This window comes from Xenopus laevis, chromosome 6L (genome assembly GCF_017654675.1).
Source record: "Xenopus laevis strain J_2021 chromosome 6L, Xenopus_laevis_v10.1, whole genome shotgun sequence".
NCBI classification, from domain to species: domain Eukaryota; kingdom Metazoa; phylum Chordata; class Amphibia; order Anura; family Pipidae; genus Xenopus; species Xenopus laevis.
In genome coordinates, this window is record NC_054381.1 from 160759156 (window position 1) to 160777681 (window position 18526).

The 18526-nt window shown below is 38.8% G+C and overlaps 1 protein-coding gene across 3 annotated transcripts; it reads left to right on the forward strand.

The window, feature by feature from the left end:
- The first annotated feature begins 10015 nt into the window (after window positions 1-10015).
- On the forward strand, window positions 10016-18188 carry LOC121394769. Of its 3 annotated transcripts, XM_041566684.1 has the most exons (3): window positions 10016-10756; window positions 13710-14353; window positions 15598-18188. In XM_041566684.1, exons 2-3 carry the CDS (start codon window positions 14306-14308, stop codon window positions 16714-16716), a joined length of 1167 nt encoding a protein of 388 aa, XP_041422618.1. In that variant the 5' UTR covers window positions 10016-10756; window positions 13710-14305; the 3' UTR covers window positions 16717-18188. The 3 variants fall into 3 exon arrangements, with proteins under 3 accessions (XP_041422618.1, XP_041422619.1, XP_041422620.1); XM_041566685.1 differs by lacking the exon at window positions 13710-14353 and having other exon boundaries at window positions 10025-10756; XM_041566686.1 differs by lacking the exon at window positions 10016-10756 and having other exon boundaries at window positions 13711-14353.
- Window positions 18189-18526: the final 338 nt, after the last annotated feature.

An 18526-nucleotide genomic window follows, 5' to 3' on the forward strand; every position in this document is an offset into this window, starting at 1 on the left:
GTCCCATACCTGTATTTATCAAAGGATGAACTTTCAATTTCACCCATTGATAAATACTCTTTTAAAAATCCCATAGAAATGAATAGAGAGTGGCGTAATTTTACCTTAGAGGACTGTGGAGATCTCTAAATTCACTCTTTGATAAATATACCCCATAGTCTCTTAGACTAGTCTGTAGACTAGTAGACTTAAGGCATGAAGACCCAAATTACGGAAAGATCCATTGTCCGGAATACCCCAGGTCCCGAGCATTCTGGATAACAGGTCCCATACCTGTATCACTAATGCATTTCCTTTCTTATTGATTGTTAACTAACTTGCATGAACGGCAGTATCCCTACTAAACTTTTACTAATCAATTCGAAGTCTAAACACTTAAATACGTAAAAAAACATTTGGCAAAGCAAAAGCTCAAGATTTTTGCCATCACATACCATATTATATTGACATATTTTTATTTTTTCACAAACATTATCCTAAACATAGTTTACTGTGATATTTTGACATAAGCATTCCAATATAATAACATTGTACTGTGGTTTATATGGGATAGTTTTTCATTTATGGTATGATCTAAAAATTTGATATCTGAACATGTTTTTGTTTGTATACAGGTATAGGATCCCTTATCCGGAAACCCGATATCCAGAAAGCTCCGAATTACGGAATGGCTGTCTCCCATAAACTCCATTTTATCCAAATAATCCAAATTTTTAAAAATGATTTCCTTTTTCTGTGTAATAATAAAACAGTCGCATGTACTTGATCCCAACTAAGATATAATTAATCCTTATTGGAGGCAAAACCAGCCTATTGGGTTTATTTAATGTTTATATGATTTTCTAGTAGACTTAAGGCATGAAGACCCAAATTACGGAAAGATCCCTTATCCGGAAACCCCTAGGTCCCGATCATTCTGGATAACAGGTCCCAAAGACCCAAATTACGGAAAGATCCATTATCCGGAAAACCCCAGTTCCCGAGCATTCTGGATAACAGGTCCCATACCTGTATCATGTATAATTTGGGACATGATTGCAGACCATGTGGAAGAGTGTCAGTACATGTTGCATAGTTCTAGTATCAATTAACTTTATTATTATCAATGTACCATCAATTTGAATGAATTACCTCTTTAAAACATTTATTGATATTGTTTATTGTAACTGTAATTCCATCTGTAAGTACCATTCCACAACTCAACTACATATATCATATTTACTGGTATATATATTTACAACCTATTTATTGCTATTACTTTATATATGATGATGATGATGATGATGAATAATTTTACAACAAATGGCTTTTGTTCACATCAAGATATTGTAATTAATTATATTTGTGCAATCTATTTAATTTCAAAAATTTTAATGGAAAGGGTTAATTGATAGCATTGATCACTAGTAACTGTGAAACACAAGCAGACCATTATCAGGGTAATACATAGTAACATAGTTACATAGTAAGTAAGGTTGAAAAAAGACACATGTCCATCGAGTTCAACCTTTTTTTTTTTTTTTTTAATTAACTACCTATCTGCCAGTTGATCCAGAGGAAGGCAAAAAACCCCATCTGAAGTCTCTCCAATTTGCCTCAGAGGGAGAAACATTCCTTCCTGACTCCAAAATGGCAATGGGACCAGTCCCTGAATTAACTTGTACTATGAGCTATCTCCCATATCCCTGTATTCCCTCACTTGCTAAACACCATCCAACCCCTTCTTATACCTATCTAATGTATCAGCCTGTACCCCTGATTCACTTCCCAGCTCTCCCTGTAACACCCCTTTCCCTACTCTAATCTCATTGGCTCCCTCCTGTCTGCTGGGAGGAGCTACTGGTGAATAAAGCATCCAACCCTTCCTTATACCTATCTAATGTATCAGCCTGTACCACTGATTCACTTCCCAGCTCTCCCTGTAACACCCCTTTCCCTCCTCTAATCTCATTGGCTCCCTCCTGTGTGCTGGGAGGAGCTACTGGTGAATAAAGCATCCGACCCTTCCTTGTACCTATCTAATGTATCAGCCTGTACCCCTGATTCACTTCCCAGCTCTCCCTGTAACACCCCTTTCCCTCCTCTAATCTCATTGGCTCCCTCCTGTCTGCTGGGAGGAGCTACTGGTGAATAAAGCATCCAACCCTTCCTTATACCTATCTAATGTATCAGCCTGTACCACTGATTCACTTCCCAGCTCTCCCTGTAACACCCCTTTCCCTACTCTAATCTCATTGGCTCCCTCCTGTCTGCTGGGAGGAGCTACTGGTGAATAAAGCATCCGACCCTTCCTTGTACCTATCTAATGTATCAGCCTGTACCCCTGATTCACTTCCCAGCTCTCCCTGTAACACCCCTTTCCCTCCTCTAATCTCATTGGCTCCCTCCTGTCTGCTGGGAGGAGCTACTGGTGAATGAAGCATCCGACCCTTCCTTGTACCTATCTAATGTATCAGCCTGTACCACTGATTCACTTCCCAGCTCTCCCTGTAACACCCCTTTCCCTCCTCTAATCTCATTGGCTCCCTCCTGTCTGCTGGGAGGAGCTACTGGTGAATAAAGCATCCGACCCTTCCTTGTACCTATCTAATGTATCAGCCTGTACCACTGATTCAGGGAGACAATTCCACATCTTCACAGGTCTCACTGTAACAAACCCCTTCCCAATATTTAGGCGGAACCTCTTTTCTTCTAATCGGAATGGGTGACCTTGCGTCAGCTGGAAAGACCTACTGGTAAATAAATCATTAGAGAGATTATTATATGATCCCCTTATATATTTATACATAGTTATCATATCTCCCCTTAAGAGCCTCTTCTCCAGCGTGAACATCCCCAATTTGGCCAGTCTTTCCTCATAGCTAAGATTTTCCCTTTACCAGCTTAGTTGCCCTTCTCTGTCCCCTCTCTAATACAATAATGTCCTGTTTGAGTGATGGAGACCAAAACTGTAGGGCATATTCTAGATGGGGCCTTACCAGTGCTCTATACAGTGGGACCCCCTCCTCCCGTGACTCTCTGCCCCATTTAATACAAGTCAAGCCCTTATTTGCCCTTGATGCTGCTGACTGGCATTACTTGCTACAGACAGGTTTATTATCTACAAGGACTCCAAGCTCCGTCTCCATTATGGATTTGCCTAGTGCAGTCCCATTAAGGGTATAAGTGGATATTGTTACATCCCAGGTGCAGGACTTTACATTTATCAACATTGAATCTCATTTGCCACTTAGCTGCCCAGATTGCCAGTTAGTCAAGATCCTGTTGCAAGTGCCACATCCTGGATGGAATTAATTGGGCTGATAATTTTGTCTCATCTGCAAACACTGATACATTACTTACAATCCCCTCCCCTAAGTCATTAATGAACAAGTTAAATAAAAGTGTCCCCAATACTGAGCCCTGGGGGACCCCACTAAGAACCTTACTCCAAGTAGAGAATGTCCCATTAACAACCACCCTCTGTACCCGATCCTGTAGCCAGTTTCCTATCCATGTGCAAACGACTTCATTAAGCCCAACAGACCTTAGTTTAGAAAGCAGTCGTTTGTGGGGCACAGTATCAAACGCTTTGGCAAAATCCAAATAGAGAATCCCCTTGACAAAGGCCTTGGTGCCGAAACGTTGGGGTCATTCTCATTTTTCTGGTAGGTGTATCCGCTCCCTTGCTGTCTTCTTTTTTGCTGTATATAACTAATGGGTGGTTGATATTTACTTTTAAAACATTGTGAATATTATGCCATATTGTAAGGCATTGTTTGTATTAAATGCTTTTTTGAACAAATAGTAAAAATTTACTCTCAAACCACCTTTTTTGCCAAGTTGTTTTTACTTTGAGTGTGCGAACATGTGGATGAAAAAATCCAAATAGATCACATCTACTGCCCCCCACTGTCCAGCATATTACTTACCACATCATAAAAATTTGTCTGACATGACCTATCCTTCATAAATATATGAAGTGGGAAGGAGCACACCAAAATGTCCAGGCAATGCCTTAATTCATATGCAGATTTATTGAGTGCATAAGCTTTCGGGGTCAGAACCCCTTCCTCAGGTGCAATACAGAAACAATGAACACAGTGCAATTTAAACATTCCACCCCCCAGTGCACACAGGAAACCAAACCCTGCATGTGACTTGTTAACCCTTCCAGACCTTACAATAACGCATGAATCCCAAGTGATTGTAGTCAATCTGTGTGTATATTACACGAATCAAATATCATAGTCCTCTTTATCTGAAAAATGTAACAATAAATATCTTGTTAAAAACAATGTAACAAAATAGTATATACAATATATAAAATCTATAGAAAACATCTCAATCCAAAACATTCATTAAGCCCCCTGGGGGAAAGCGAATCTATTTTGTTAATCCAAAAAGCCTCCCTCCTGAGTAACTGCTGATTAATATTACCCCCTCTGGGCATCCTGATCTGCTCCAATATAGTCCACCTCACCTGGGCAGCAGTATGCTTTGCATGATAAAAATGTTTAGCCACTGATAGTTCAGTTATGAATTTAGCTGCATCTTCATTTTTTAATTTTTCTTTTTCGGGATTGTAATTCCTTATATTGCTTTTATGTTCATTTAGACGAATTTTTATACACCTTGATGTTTGCCCAACATAGGGCAAACCACACGGGCACTTAATCAGATATATTACATTGGAGCTGTTACAAGTGAAGTGGCCTCTTATCTTAATTGGAGTTCCTTTGGTGGGATGCGCTATACTGTCACCCTTAATAATACCTGTATAGTGTGCGCATTTAATACACTCAAAGGTCCCCATTCTCAGAGGTGCTAGCAGTCCTGTCGTTTTTGGTTTTTCCAGAATCTTTTTGGAGACTGTCTGGCCAATTGTTTTCCCTCGTCTGTAAGAAAATTGTGGGGTGTCCCTAAAGATTTTCCCTACTTCCTTATCATTTCTTAGAATTTTCCAATTTTTCAATATGCTTCTTTTTACAAATGGAGTTAGAATGCCAAAAGTTGTGACAAATGTTATTCTATTATTTCTAGGTTTTTTTATTGTTTGTTTCCCTTTTCTGGCGAGCAAATCTTCACGTTTGATTTTTTTAATTTCCTGGTTGACCATTTGTAAATTTTCTTTATTATAGCCCCGTTCTGCAAATTTTTTAACCATTCCCTCGGATTCCAGGTCATACAATTTGTCATTAGAGGTAATTCTCCTAACCCTCTTTAGTTGGCCATGGGGTAGACTTTTAAATACTCCTGGGGGATGGCAACTGCTAGGCAATAGAGTGATGTTATCGTTCATGCTGCCGATAAAGGGGGTGCAGTGGTAGTACTTGATCGGCACGCCTATATTACTGAAGCTTTTCGTCAGCTGAATGATGAATGTCGGTATAAAAAACTTACTTTTAATCCTACGGAGACCTTTAAACGAGAAATAGATTTTTTCCTAGAGGGAGCACTTAGGGATGGCATTATTACTCAAGATACATTTAATATCTTAACTGTTCAATGGCCACAAGTTCCTTACATTTACTTTCTCCCGAAAATCCACAAATCCACCTTGAAACCACCAGGCAGGCCGATCGTGTCTGGATGCGGCTCTATATTACAACCTTTGGCAATATATTTGGATGTAATGTGTCAGCCCTTGTTTGAATTATTACACACATGCTTGTTGGACACAACTGATTTTTTGAACAAATTACTAAAGATACAATTACCTGACAGAAAGGTCTTGTTGTGTTCCCTTGATGTGTGTGACCTTTATTCTACCATCCCCCATATGGAAGGTGTAGAATGTATACGAAAATTTTTGTCACTGCTACCTTTGAAAACTTATGAAATTAATTTTGCATGTAATGTTTTGGATCTGGTCCTCACACGAAATTATTTCATCTTTTTGGAACAATTTTTTGTCCAACAAATGGGCTGCGCAATGGGGGCGAACATGGCGCCAATATATGCGAATACGTTCATGTATGAATTTGAAAATAAATATATACTAAATAATCCTAAGTGGAAAGAACGTATTCTGCATTATTGGCGCTATGTGGACGACATATTTCTAGTGTGGGATGGCAATATAGAACAATTTGAAATAATGACACAAGAACTAAATAAGGCACATCAGACAATTAAATTCACATCCGAATATTCGGAGCAAACACTGGCCTTCTTGGATGTCAATATTTCAATTGTGGACAATAGCCTAACCACTACAATGCATTACAAACCAACTGACTGTAACATCACTCTATTGCCTAGCAGTTGCCATCCCCCAGGAGTATTTAAAAGTCTACCCCATGGCCAACTAAAGAGGGTTAGGAGAATTACCTCTAATGACAAATTGGATGACCTGGAATCCGAGGGAATGGTTAAAAAATTTGCAGAACGGGGCTATAATAAAGAAAATTTACAAATGGTCAACCAGGAAATTAAAAAAATCAAACGTGAAGATTTGCTCGCAAGAAAAGGGAAACAAACAATAAAAAAACCTAGAAATAATAGAATAACATTTGTCACAACTTTTGGCATTCTAACTCCATTTGTAAAAAGAAGCATATTGAAAAATTGGAAAATTCTAAGAAATGATAAGGAAGTAGGGAAAATCTTTAGGGACACCCCACAATTTTCTTACAGACGAGGGAAAACAATTGGCCAGACAGTCTCCAAAAAGATTCTGGAAAAACCAAAAACGACAGGACTGCTAGCACCTCTGAGAATGGGTACCTTTGAGTGTATTAAATGCGCACACTGTACAGGTATTATTAAGGGTGACAGTATAGCGCATCCCACCAAAGGAACTCCACTTAAGATAAGAGGCCACTTCACTTGTAACAGCTCCAATGTAATATATCTGATTATGTGCCCGTGTGGTTTGCCCTATGTTGGGCAAACATCAAGGTGTATAAAAATTCGTCTAAATGAACATAAAAGCAATATAAGGAATTACAATCCCGAAAAAGAAAAATTATAAAATGAAGATGCAGCTAAATTCATAACTGAACTATCAGTGGCTAAACATTTTTATCATGCAAAGCATACTGCTGCCCAGGTGAGGTGGACTATATTGGAGCAGATCAGGATGCCCAGAGGGGGTAATATTAATCAGCAGTTACTCAGGAGGGAGGCTTTTTGGATTAACAAAATAGATTCGCTTTCCCCCAGGGGGCTTAATGAATGTTTTGGATTGAGATGTTTTCTATAGATTTTATATATTGTATATACTATTTTGTTACATTGCATATACTATTTTGTAACTTTGTTTTTAACAAGATATTTATTGTTACATTTTTCAGATAAAGAGGACTATGATATTTAATTCGTGTAATATACACACAGATTGACTACAATCACTTGGGATTCATGCGTTATTGTAAGGTCTGGAAGGGTTAACAAGTCACATGCAGGGTTTGGTTTCCTGTGTGCACTGGGGGGTGGAATGTTTAAATTGCACTGTGTTCATTGTTTCTGTATTGCACCTGAGGAAGGGGTTCTGACCCCGAAAGCTTATGCACTCAATAAATCTGCATATGAATTAAGGCATTGCCTGGACATTTTGGTGTGCTCCTTCCCACTTCATATATCTGTGCAATATTTGGCTTGGAGGCTGCCAGGGATACGGATGCACCCAGCAAGCAAGTAAGTGGTGTGCGGCTAAACACTATTGTTGATCCACATTGTGCTATCCTTCATAAAGCCATGCTGATTGTTGCTCATAATGCCATTCATTAGGACAAAATTTTGAATGTGATCCCTTAACAAACCTTCAAATAATTTGCCCACCACAGATGTCAGACTTACTGGCCTATAATTGCCAAGCTGAGATCCTAATCCCTTTTTAAATATTGGAATAACATCAGCTTTTCTCCAATCCATAGGCACCATACCAGATGACAGTGAATCTGAGAAAATCAGAAATAAGGGCTGGTCTAAAACTGAACTAAGCTCTCTTAGAACCCGGGGTGTATGCCATCAGGCCCTGGAGCCTTGTTTACATTGATTTGTATTAAAGCTTTTTGAATCATATCCTGAGTCAGCCACTGACTAGATTGAGCTGAACCATTCGTGCAGTTATTAAGTGAGCCTGGGAACTCACACTCCTCTATTGTATACACAGAAGAAAAGAACTGATTTAACACATTTGCCTTATCTGTATCTGTTACAACCATACTGGTACCATTATTTAATGGAGCAACACTCTCAACCTGCATCTTTTTACTATTAATATATTTAAAAAACTTTTTAGGGTTAGTTTTCACCTCCACCGCAATTAACTCTTCATTTCTTTTCTTAGCCTTCCGGATTGCTGATTTACAACATTTATTACAGTGTTTATATTCATTAAATGCAGCTTCTGTCCCTACAGATTTGTAGTTATTAAATGCCTTTCTCTTCTTTCCCATTAACTTCTTTACTTCTGTATTAAGCCACACAGGATGATTCTTAGAGCTTCTACGTTTAGTCCTTAAGGGAATAAATTGAGAACAGTAATGATTTAATATCATTTTAAAGGACAACCATTTCTGTTCTGTGTTTTTAGCTGAAAACTTAATGCCCCAATCAATACTCTGTAGGGCAGCCCTCAAGGCATTAAAATTAGCTTTTGCAAAATTCCTGGTTTGTGTTGCCCCAGTATATATTAGTTTTTTGCACCAGACATTAAATGATATAACATTATGGTCACTATTACCCAGGGGTTCAATGACTTGCACATTTGCTATAAGTTCTGGCTCATTAGAGATCACTAGATCCACAATAGCATTTTTTCTGGTTGGCTCCTCAACAACCTGTGCCATAAAATTGTCATGTAACAGTTTATAAACTTGTTCCCATTAACTGATCTGGCAGTACTGTTGCTCCAGTCAATATCTGGCTAATTAAAATCCCCCATTATCATTACTTTACCTAAACTAGCAGCCTTTTCTATTTGCATTAGGAGCTTCGCCTCCTCCTCGTCACTTACATTAGGGGGTCTATAGTGACCCCTACAATTAATTTGCTGGATTCTTTACAATTGGTGAAGAACTCCACCCATAAGACTTCTCCCCCCTCATTTTCTAACATAACCTCCTCCTTTATATTAGATTTAAATCCTGCCTAACATACAGACATACCCCTCCTCCTTTTCTATTGCCTCTGTCCCTCCGAAACAAAGTATAGCCACTGATATTTACTGCCCAGTCATGTGACTCATTCAGCCATGTTTCGGCCACACCAATCACATCATATTTTCCTTCCATCACCAGCACCTCCAGTTCTCCCATTTTACCAGTCAGACTTGTTGCATTTACAAACATACATTTAATACTGGCACCATATTGAACATATGACATGTGCTCCTCCCTATCCTTAACAGTAACCCCAGCCAAACCTCCTCCCCCATTTTCCCTTTCTTTGCCCACTATCTCATCTAACCTGTCTTCCACTGAATCTTTTATTGAACCCTCCCCCCCACACCTAGTTTAAAATCTCCTCCAACCCTCTAGCCATCTTCTCTCCCAAAACAGCTGCCCCATCATCATTGAGGTGCCCCCATCCCTAGCAAAGAGCCTGTAGCCGACTGAAAAATCGGCCCAGTTCTCCAAAAACCCAAAACCCTCCTCCCTACACCAATCTTTTAGCCACGCATTAATCTCCCTACGCTCCCGCTGTCTCCTTAGCGTTTCTCGTGGCTCAGGTAATATCTCTGAGAAAATTACCTTAGAAGTCCTCGCCCTCAGCTTTACACCTAGTTTTTTAAAATCAAGGACTTCACCACCTCCTCTAACTTTGTCATTGGTACCTATGTGTACCAAGACCGCTGGGTCTTCCCCAGCCCCTTCCAATAATCTGTCCACTCGTTCCACCACATGCCGAACCCTAGCACCAGGCAAGCAGCAGACTGTTCCACCACATGCAGAACCCTAGCACCAGGCAAGCAGCAGACTGTTCGGCATGTAGGGGCCTTGCGACAGATTCCCCTATCCACCTTTCTAATAATTGAATCCCCTATAACTAAAACCTGTCTTTCCTTCCTTGCACTCCCCCCACCACCCGTATTAGAGCCACTGCCTCCCGGGGTGCTCCGAGAGTCAGCCTGCTCCATACACGCTGACGTGGAAATTTTTCATATTTCGCCATATGTCCGCCATCGATGCGGGATAAGTGTCTTAACGACCGACATTTGCACAGTCGCCCGATCATTCTGATTCCCATCCGATTTGTGTTCATCAGGCATGACTGCAGCATGTCGGGTGTGGCGCCGGTTGGGATTGAGGAATACGGACCACTGAACAAAGATGTACTTTTACAAGATCAGTACAAGCCATGCTAAGATCACTGTGTCTGTGTATATGTATATTACCGGGGGAAGTGCCTTTTGTCCTGGTGTCTTTTGTTTGCCTAGGGCAGTCTACCTTTCCCCTCCCTCTTCTATGGACGTGTCTGTGTGCTGGTTCCACCAATTGATTCATAGCATAACATGCTCATTGATTGGATATATTGTAAAACCACCTTTTGTCTTGGTGTATAATAAACCACTGGCCATTGTAGAGGGAGGCAGAATACTGGACCCCAGCTAAGAACGACTGCTGTGACGTTATTTCCGGGGGATTGCGCAACATCACCACACGATACATCAAGGTTTCCGGATCGATTGTCCATTAAGGCAAAAGATCATTTAATTCTACCACAACAGATGGCGAGCCTAATGCAGGTGGTTCAATTTTTCCCTTAATTTCAGCAGAATTAAAAGGGGCCATATTTTATTTTGGGCAGCAAAAAGGCCGGCATTGAGGTAAGACATTTTTGTTTTGATACTCTCATATTTGAGAAAGTTTTTGCTGTCTGCAAATTGATTTGTGGTCTCTAGGCTGCTGGAATCAGGTAAAAATCTACCAAAAGAACCTTTTGGGTGTATGTGTGGTGTTTTTCAGTATTAACTTCCCAGGTACTGGTTGGGGCATATCTGCATAACTGCTGTGGGGTTTATTCGTTTATTTATTTAACCATAAGGGACTGTTATTGCCCCTGCTGGAGGATCTGTGAGTGATTCAGACCAGTGGAGGGAGTTTCTGTGTAAGTCGGGTGGTTGTAGGATAATCTTGTAGCAGCAGATATGGCCAACAGTATCTAGAGGGGATTTAGAATCATTGTTATTTTCATTTGTGTTTGTTTTCGGTCTGTCTACTAAGTGGTGTTTGTTTTAAAATTGCGACTCTATAGGTTTCATCCTTGAGAAAATCTTTAGTTTGGGAGGATTGTATTGCTTTTATTATTACAAGTTTCAATATTGGAGGTTGGGTAAGAATCCTACCAATCTGAATTACAAACCAAGTTTCTAGCCCTTGCTGAGCGCTGAACAGGGGGAGCCTACGCCATTTTGAAATAGCACATGTGCCAGTGCCCATTTTGTCTTTGTCTTTAAGCACATGTGCCAGCGGCCATGTTGTCTTAGGTTTTTGAAAAGGTATATTGGGATATTGGGGGGAGGTACATCCCCTGCATATAACCCTAACAGTTGTTCTATTGTATATAATAGATTTTCATCTTTACATTTCATAACAGCAAAGTTCTCTTTGAACTTTTTGGAACATTTTTTACATTTTTGTTATACCTCTCTGCTGTTCCCTGCAGTCTATTGACTCCTACTTCCTCCAGGATAGGGGGTTTTCCTAAGGAAGAGACCATCACATGGTGTTGTAATTGTAATTGTCCTTTTGTGTGAGTGAAGGAAGAGTGTTGCATGATTTACAACATAAGGCTATATGTTAACTAGCTGTTTCTCTTGTTATACTCCTTGGTTTCCTGCTCTCTCTCTTTATTTTCCTCTCTTTATCTCCATTTCTCTCTTTTAAAACACTTTTGCTTACCCACTCTCTCTGTCTATAACTACCACACTAACGCATTGCCTTGCTTTTGGCTAGCCCTCTTTTCTGTTTTAATCTATTCTCAAACCAACACATTCTCTGTAGGTTTGGTTGGAAGACATCTTTTCCGTCATTGGAAGTCTGGTAGTGTAAGATAGCTGCTGTCTGCTTATGAAAGTTGCTGTTAGGAAGGAAATTCCTGTTAATTATGACCATAAGGGCTGTGCTGTGAAGTCAGACTGTATAGGGCGAAAAAACAGTGAACTGGTTAGCTTTTTGGGAGGAGAAAAAGTGGGACAAGCCTACTCGGGTTCAATTGTCGCGTGAGCTTTTTTCTCTTTTCTCTTCCCCTCGAGGTCCATCTTAAAGGAGAAGGAAAGGCAAAGGATAAATAGGCCTCAAATCAATGGCCTTTACAAATAGTACTTACTCAGCCTTTGAAAATACTAATTTGCTCAATGGACAGTAAGCTGTTGCTCTTTAACGCAGACTGCAGTGGCAGAGTGGGGTGACGTCACGCTTCACAGAGGCATCTTGTTTCAGGCTGCCAGAGGCAGCCTCGATGTGCGGTGTACAATTAACACCCACTGCGCAAGTACAGTGGGCGCTTCCTTTCCCCAAGCCATGATGACGCGCATAGGAATTAGCATATGCGATCGTCATCATTGACCCCTCAGCACACGCCCCCTGACCAATCGCCTTACAGCGTCAAGTAACTATGGCAACGCTAGACCGTTAGCAAATATTCATTACCCGGTTTTCTCCAGACAGTCAGCATCAAGCGCTTGCGGTGCGCTGCGAGCTGATAAATATTCACTTTTACCAGGCTGAGAGCGGTGAGGAACAAAAGCTATGATAACATAGCAACATATAAAAATATATTTATATATTTTACGATGAATATTATATTTGTACAACTATAATAATATACTTAATAATCATACAGTTTATTAATCATACAGAGATCATTTGTTTGGCTTCATCAAGCAATTTTGAAGCATTATTGTTTAATCAATACTTTTATTTTTTTAACAATCTTTAATATATTATTAATTTAATGATGTATTTCTCCTGATGTTGTGGTTATACAATTAATCAATGGCAAATTTAAATTCATAAACGGTTGGCTAAGTCAGCAATATGCTGAGTATAAATTTAATGTTTGATTAAACTATCATTACTTGCTGTTAGGATATTTTTAAAAAAAATTGTGGGTTTTTTTTAAAACATTTTTTTAAGTACAATACAGATTTTCAAAATAAAATAATTCATCCTTTGTTAATAATAGATACACAAATTCAAACTTCAATGATGTTCCATAATTCTATTTTTTTTTGTTTTCTTAGTAAAAAAAATTGTGTATCACTACCTTCCTAATGTTATCCTATCCTGACTATACAGTTGGTGAGTCTGATGTTTATTCAGGCACATCAGTACTGTTTAATCACCTTAGACTGTTCCTGTATTGTATGCGTTCACAATGGTATCTATAGGCTTTAGTAGTAGTAGTACTCTTATTCAAAGCTTTTCAAAACGTCTAGTGTCTACAACTTTTTGCTTGTCTGAGGTTTGTTTAGGCTCTTTAGAAATGCAAATAAAGCTATGTGGATTGATCGCTGTATCTTTTGACTTAGACATAGTCTGTCTCAGTGTCTCTTTAATCCTTTTGATAACGTCTACAGACTAATCTAATTAGACTATTGTTCCTTAGAGTCTATTCATCATTTGTGAATGTTAAAGGACCAGTAACATAAAAAAATTTATTTTGAAAATTCGTTAATATACAACAAAAAAAAAAACACCAACACAAATTAAATTTTAAAATAGCAAAGCCTTTATTAAAAAATAACTTACAGAAAGTCCACTTCCTGTCCTCTTCAGAAAAGGCTACCATCCATCCTGCAGCATTCGATTTCTCCTCCCTGGCTTTTCTAGTGGCAGCATTTGGCTTCTTCTCCTCCTTGATTCGGGGCCCAGCAGATTCTTGAAGAAAGAAGACACCCTGGCTTCCGTGGGTTCGCTGTTGTGCAGGAGCAAGGAAGGGTCGCTGTTGTGCAGGAGCATGGCTGTCTGCTTAGGGGCAGCCATATGCGTAAACAGAGTCTCTGAAGGCACAAGGGAAAATCCCCAGCCGGCCCCAGCCCTCCCCTCTGTCCTCTTCCCCAGCTCTGACGAGGAGCCGCCGTTTGGGAAGCTGCGCACAATGCTGCCAGTAGAGACACATGCGCTCGTGCCGGCCCCAGCCCTCCCCTCTGTCTTCTTCCCAAGCGCTGACAAGGAGCTGCTGCTGTGGAAGCTGCGCACAATGCTGCCAGTAGAGACACATGCGCTCGTGATCTATAGGCAGCTCTGGAATGCACCCACCAGGGAGATGAAGAGAGCGGAGGAGGGAAGCCGATGCACGGGGAAGGAGAGACGCTGCTGCTGCTGGACGTCAGTGAGGAGCCAGGGAGGAGAAATCGATCGATGCAGTGTGGATGGTCGCCTTTTCGCCGTTTCTGAAGAGGACAGGAAGTGGATTTTCTGTAAGTTATTTCTTAATAAAGGCTTTGCTTTTTAAAAGTTTCATTTGTCTTGGTGTTTATTTTTTGTTGTGCACTAACGAATTTTTAAACATTTTTTTTTAAGGTTACTGGTCCTTTAACTTGACTTAAATTGAAGTGTACCTTGGTGTTATATAAATAATGCACCTATATAATATTTGAATTTATATTTGCCACTTTTAAAAAATTATGCAATCTAAAATCCATAATTTTTATTTTTAGTCAAAATCATTTATAGAGTATTTCTTTTTAATATGATTATATTAATTTCATGAAGCCACAATTTGATGTGTTTATAGTAAATCAACTGATTAAATTTATTACACTAACATACAATTTATTAAAATATGTTACACAGGAAGTACATTCTGCATTTATTGATCTAACTTTTTTTTATAACTATTTTATTACTACTTGATATATAACATGTATTTAATTAATTTAATTAATTCATAATTTATTTATTATAATTCGAACAACTAATATTTTTTAATTTTCTGCAATGAACTAATGCTAACATTATAGTTTAGTGTTGAAATTGTGGAGGGAAGTCATACTTTAACTGTTGGCACAAAGTCCAATCAAAAGTCCCAATCACTACAACTAAAAGTTCATGGAAAATCATGTTTTTTTCAAAACACATCAGTTAATAGTGCTACTCCAGCAGAATTCTGCACTGGATTCCGTTTCTCAAAAGAGCAAACAGATTTTTTTTTATATTCAGTTTAGAAATCTGACATGGGGCTAGACATTTTATTGATTTCCCAGCTGCCCCTGGTCATGTGACTTGTGCCTGCACATTAGGAGAGAAATGCTTTCTGGCAGGCTGTTGTTTCTCCTACTCAATGTAACTGAATGTGTCTCAGTGGGACCTGGATTTTACTATTGAGTGTTGTTCTTAGATCTACCAGGCAGCTGTTATCTTGTGTTAGGGAGCTGCTATCTGGTTACCTTCCCATTGTTCTGTTGTTAGGCTGCTGGGGGGGGGGAGGAAGGGGTGATATATCTCCAACTTGCAGTACTGCACTAAAGATTTTTAAAACGAATTTTGGACAAATCTGTTTGCTATTTGTAAGTCATATCGGTATTTGACTTATTAGTGAAAACATAGTTGTGTTTGAACATTTTATTTCAATAACTAAACATTTTCAATTGTATTATATTCAAAAAAAAAAAAGGATGACTATTTCAATTTTATTGAGAATGATTTTTTTTTTTTCTTTCAGTACATCAAAATCATGCCTAAATGTATTGTTAACGGATGCCCTCATCGTAGTGGTCAAAAATTATTGTACCCTGATGTTGTGCTCCATCCCTTCCCGAAAAATATCGAAAGAATCAAAAATTGGCTTTTGCAAACAGGACAGCACGCTGAGGATCTGGAACCACTTGCCCAAAGAATTCTTCTTGGCTGGAAAACTTCCAACTTCAGAATGTGTTCTAAGCATTTCACAGAAGAATCTTACACACAAAGTGGCTCAAAAAGAATTTTAAAAAATAATGCCGTTCCAACAGTATTCGAAAATGTACATGTTCCAGTGACAACTGTCATAACAGTACCAACAACTCCATCTGCAATCCCATCAGCCAAAAGAAGAAGAGTGGATGATGAGCAACCAACAACCTCTTCAACAATAATAAGAGCGGTGTCTAGACTATCAACTATAGCAACACAGACTGATCCAACTATGAATACAAATAACGTCGCGTGTATGGCATGTACAATATGCAAAAATTGTTCTACTCAAACAAAACGCATTATTACTAAAGAAATTGCTACCCAAAGTGGAGATGAGTATATTGCAGCTGATGTAGTTCAAATTCACAAAGATCATCTTTACCCAGTTTCATTCTCAACTCCCTCTAAACCTATTGACAAGCCAATTGATATTCTGTCACCCATCCAATCGTCGGTTACACCGAGCAACATCATATCAACACCAAGAGCAGAAACGTCTAGCATTACAGCCGATTCATTTATTCTATCCTCACCCTCATTTGTAGAACCCAAAGATTCTACATTTGACATTGAAAGACTTTCATCATCAGATGATACCAGTAGTGGAAATGACACAATTAAACAGTCTGAGGAACAAGCATTCTCAACAGATAAGTTTCAATCAAAAAAGAAATTTATTATCTACGACAACAAATTGGATGAATTGTTAAGAATTGTTCGTTGTCAACACAATGTCGATCCTCCTTGCCAAGCTCCCATTGTAGATTTTCAAAAAACCGAAGACGGAAGTATGTTAACTGTCAAATTATACTGTTTTAAGTGGTCACCATTCTCTGTTGTGGAACTCGCAACCTGTATTAGGAAAGACATCAGTAGGAAATGTTGAAATTGCAGGGTCTGTAATTCTTTCTGGATCAACATTTCAAAAAATTCAGGATATTTTCAAATTGCTAAATATTCCATTCATCAGCCACACAACGTTTTACAAATATCAAAGGAACTATGTGTTCCCTGCGATTGACCACCAGTGGAAAAAAGAAAAAGAGGATTTAAAAAGAACCATTTTATGCAAACCTGTCGTTTTGGCCGGAGATGGTCAATTTGACAGCCCCGGATATTCTGCTAAATATTGCACTTATACCATGATCGATGTTATTTCCAAAAAAATCGTGCATTTCCATATAGAACAGCTTGGTTTTGGAAAGACATCTGCACAGATGGAGTGTGAAGGTTTGGATAAGTGTCTCACTACTCTGGTCAAAAAGGAAAAAATAAAGTGAAAATAGTTGCAACGGTTCGGCACAGCACTATTCGCACTTTGATGAGGACCAAATACACTAAAATTGACCATCAATTTGATGTTTGGCACATGTGCAAAAATCTAACCAAAAAACTTAGAGCTGCAAGTAGAAAAAGGAAATGTAAAGACATCGCAAGCTGGATTAGTGGCATTACAAATCATTTGTGGTGGAGTTCACAAGCGTGTAAGCAGAACTCAAAGATTTTAGTCGATAAATGGAAATCCGTACTATACCATATTGCCAATAAACATTCTTTCAGATCACTCAAGTATTACAAGAAATGTCAGCATCGTAGACTGACCAATGCCGAAAAGAAAGATACAAAATGGATTGGTGCTAATCACCCCGCTCATTCGATTCTCGCTGAGATAATCAATGAAAAAAAATTTGTCAACGACCTTGCAAAAATTGACAAATTCTGCCATACAGGAGACCTTGAGAACTTTCACAGCAAAGTCTTAAGATTTAGGCCCAAGAGACTCTCTTTTAAAATGGACTCCATGTTGGCTAGAACCACCCTTGCTGCATTGTCGCACAACCACAATGTTCACAGAAAGCATGCTACAATCAAAAGTGCCAAGAAAAGCTCTCTTTCTGTTGGTGAGAAAAGGTTCAAAATTGTGTTTCCCAAACAAAAAAAAGACTGGGTGGCAAAACCGATTTATGAAGAGGTGGTTGATGACCATCTATTTGAAATACTTGCAAACACTGTCCGTATCTTAAGTGGTGAACTGAAACATGACTGGTCTTCAACATCAACAGAAATGCCACAAAACATTGCAACAGTGGAATGACCAGAAAAGAGCTTAATTGTAGCAAAGCATTTATCTCGTTTTTCTCGAAGTTAAGTTGATATACAAGATCTGTATAAAAATAACTTAAAATATTTCACGTCACCTTACCATGTGAATTTGATTACTTTAAATTACAAAACAAGGTGACTAAGCATTTGCTATAATTTGTTGTGTTTCTTAATTTAATATATATTTTGTTAACTGCAGAATTTATAAGGTTTTAATATATTTCAGTTGTTTAATAAATACTTTCAATTAAAATATACAAGTTACAGGACATTTTTATTTTTGGGGGGGGGCAATTACTAGCAGTACTAGTACTAGTAGCAGTACTAGCTCTTGGTATATGTATTTGAAAAGTGTCCTTTCCCAATTAAACATTGATATCTAATTAATAAAGGACAATGAACAGCAAAAAATTAAAATGTTTGAAAGTAATACAAATATATTGGCGTGTTGTCCTGCTCTTGTAAAACTGCAGCTTTTGCTTCAGAAGCAATATTATTGTTTATTTAAATAATTTGCTGTGTAGCCATGGGGGCAGACATTTAACGGTGGAAAATACGTAAGTAACACAGCTGATATAGCAGATAAGCTATGT

Bases quoted from the DNA above. Each gene is read 5' to 3' on its own strand.
- LOC121394769 (XM_041566684.1), top strand. From the start codon at position 14,306: ATGGTCGCCTTTTCGCCGTTTCTGAAGAGGACAGGAAGTGGATTTTCT. The intron at 14,354-15,597 runs GTAAGTTATTTC...TTTTTCTTTCAG, and splicing joins GGACAGGAAGTGGATTTTCT to TACATCAAAATCATGCCTAA.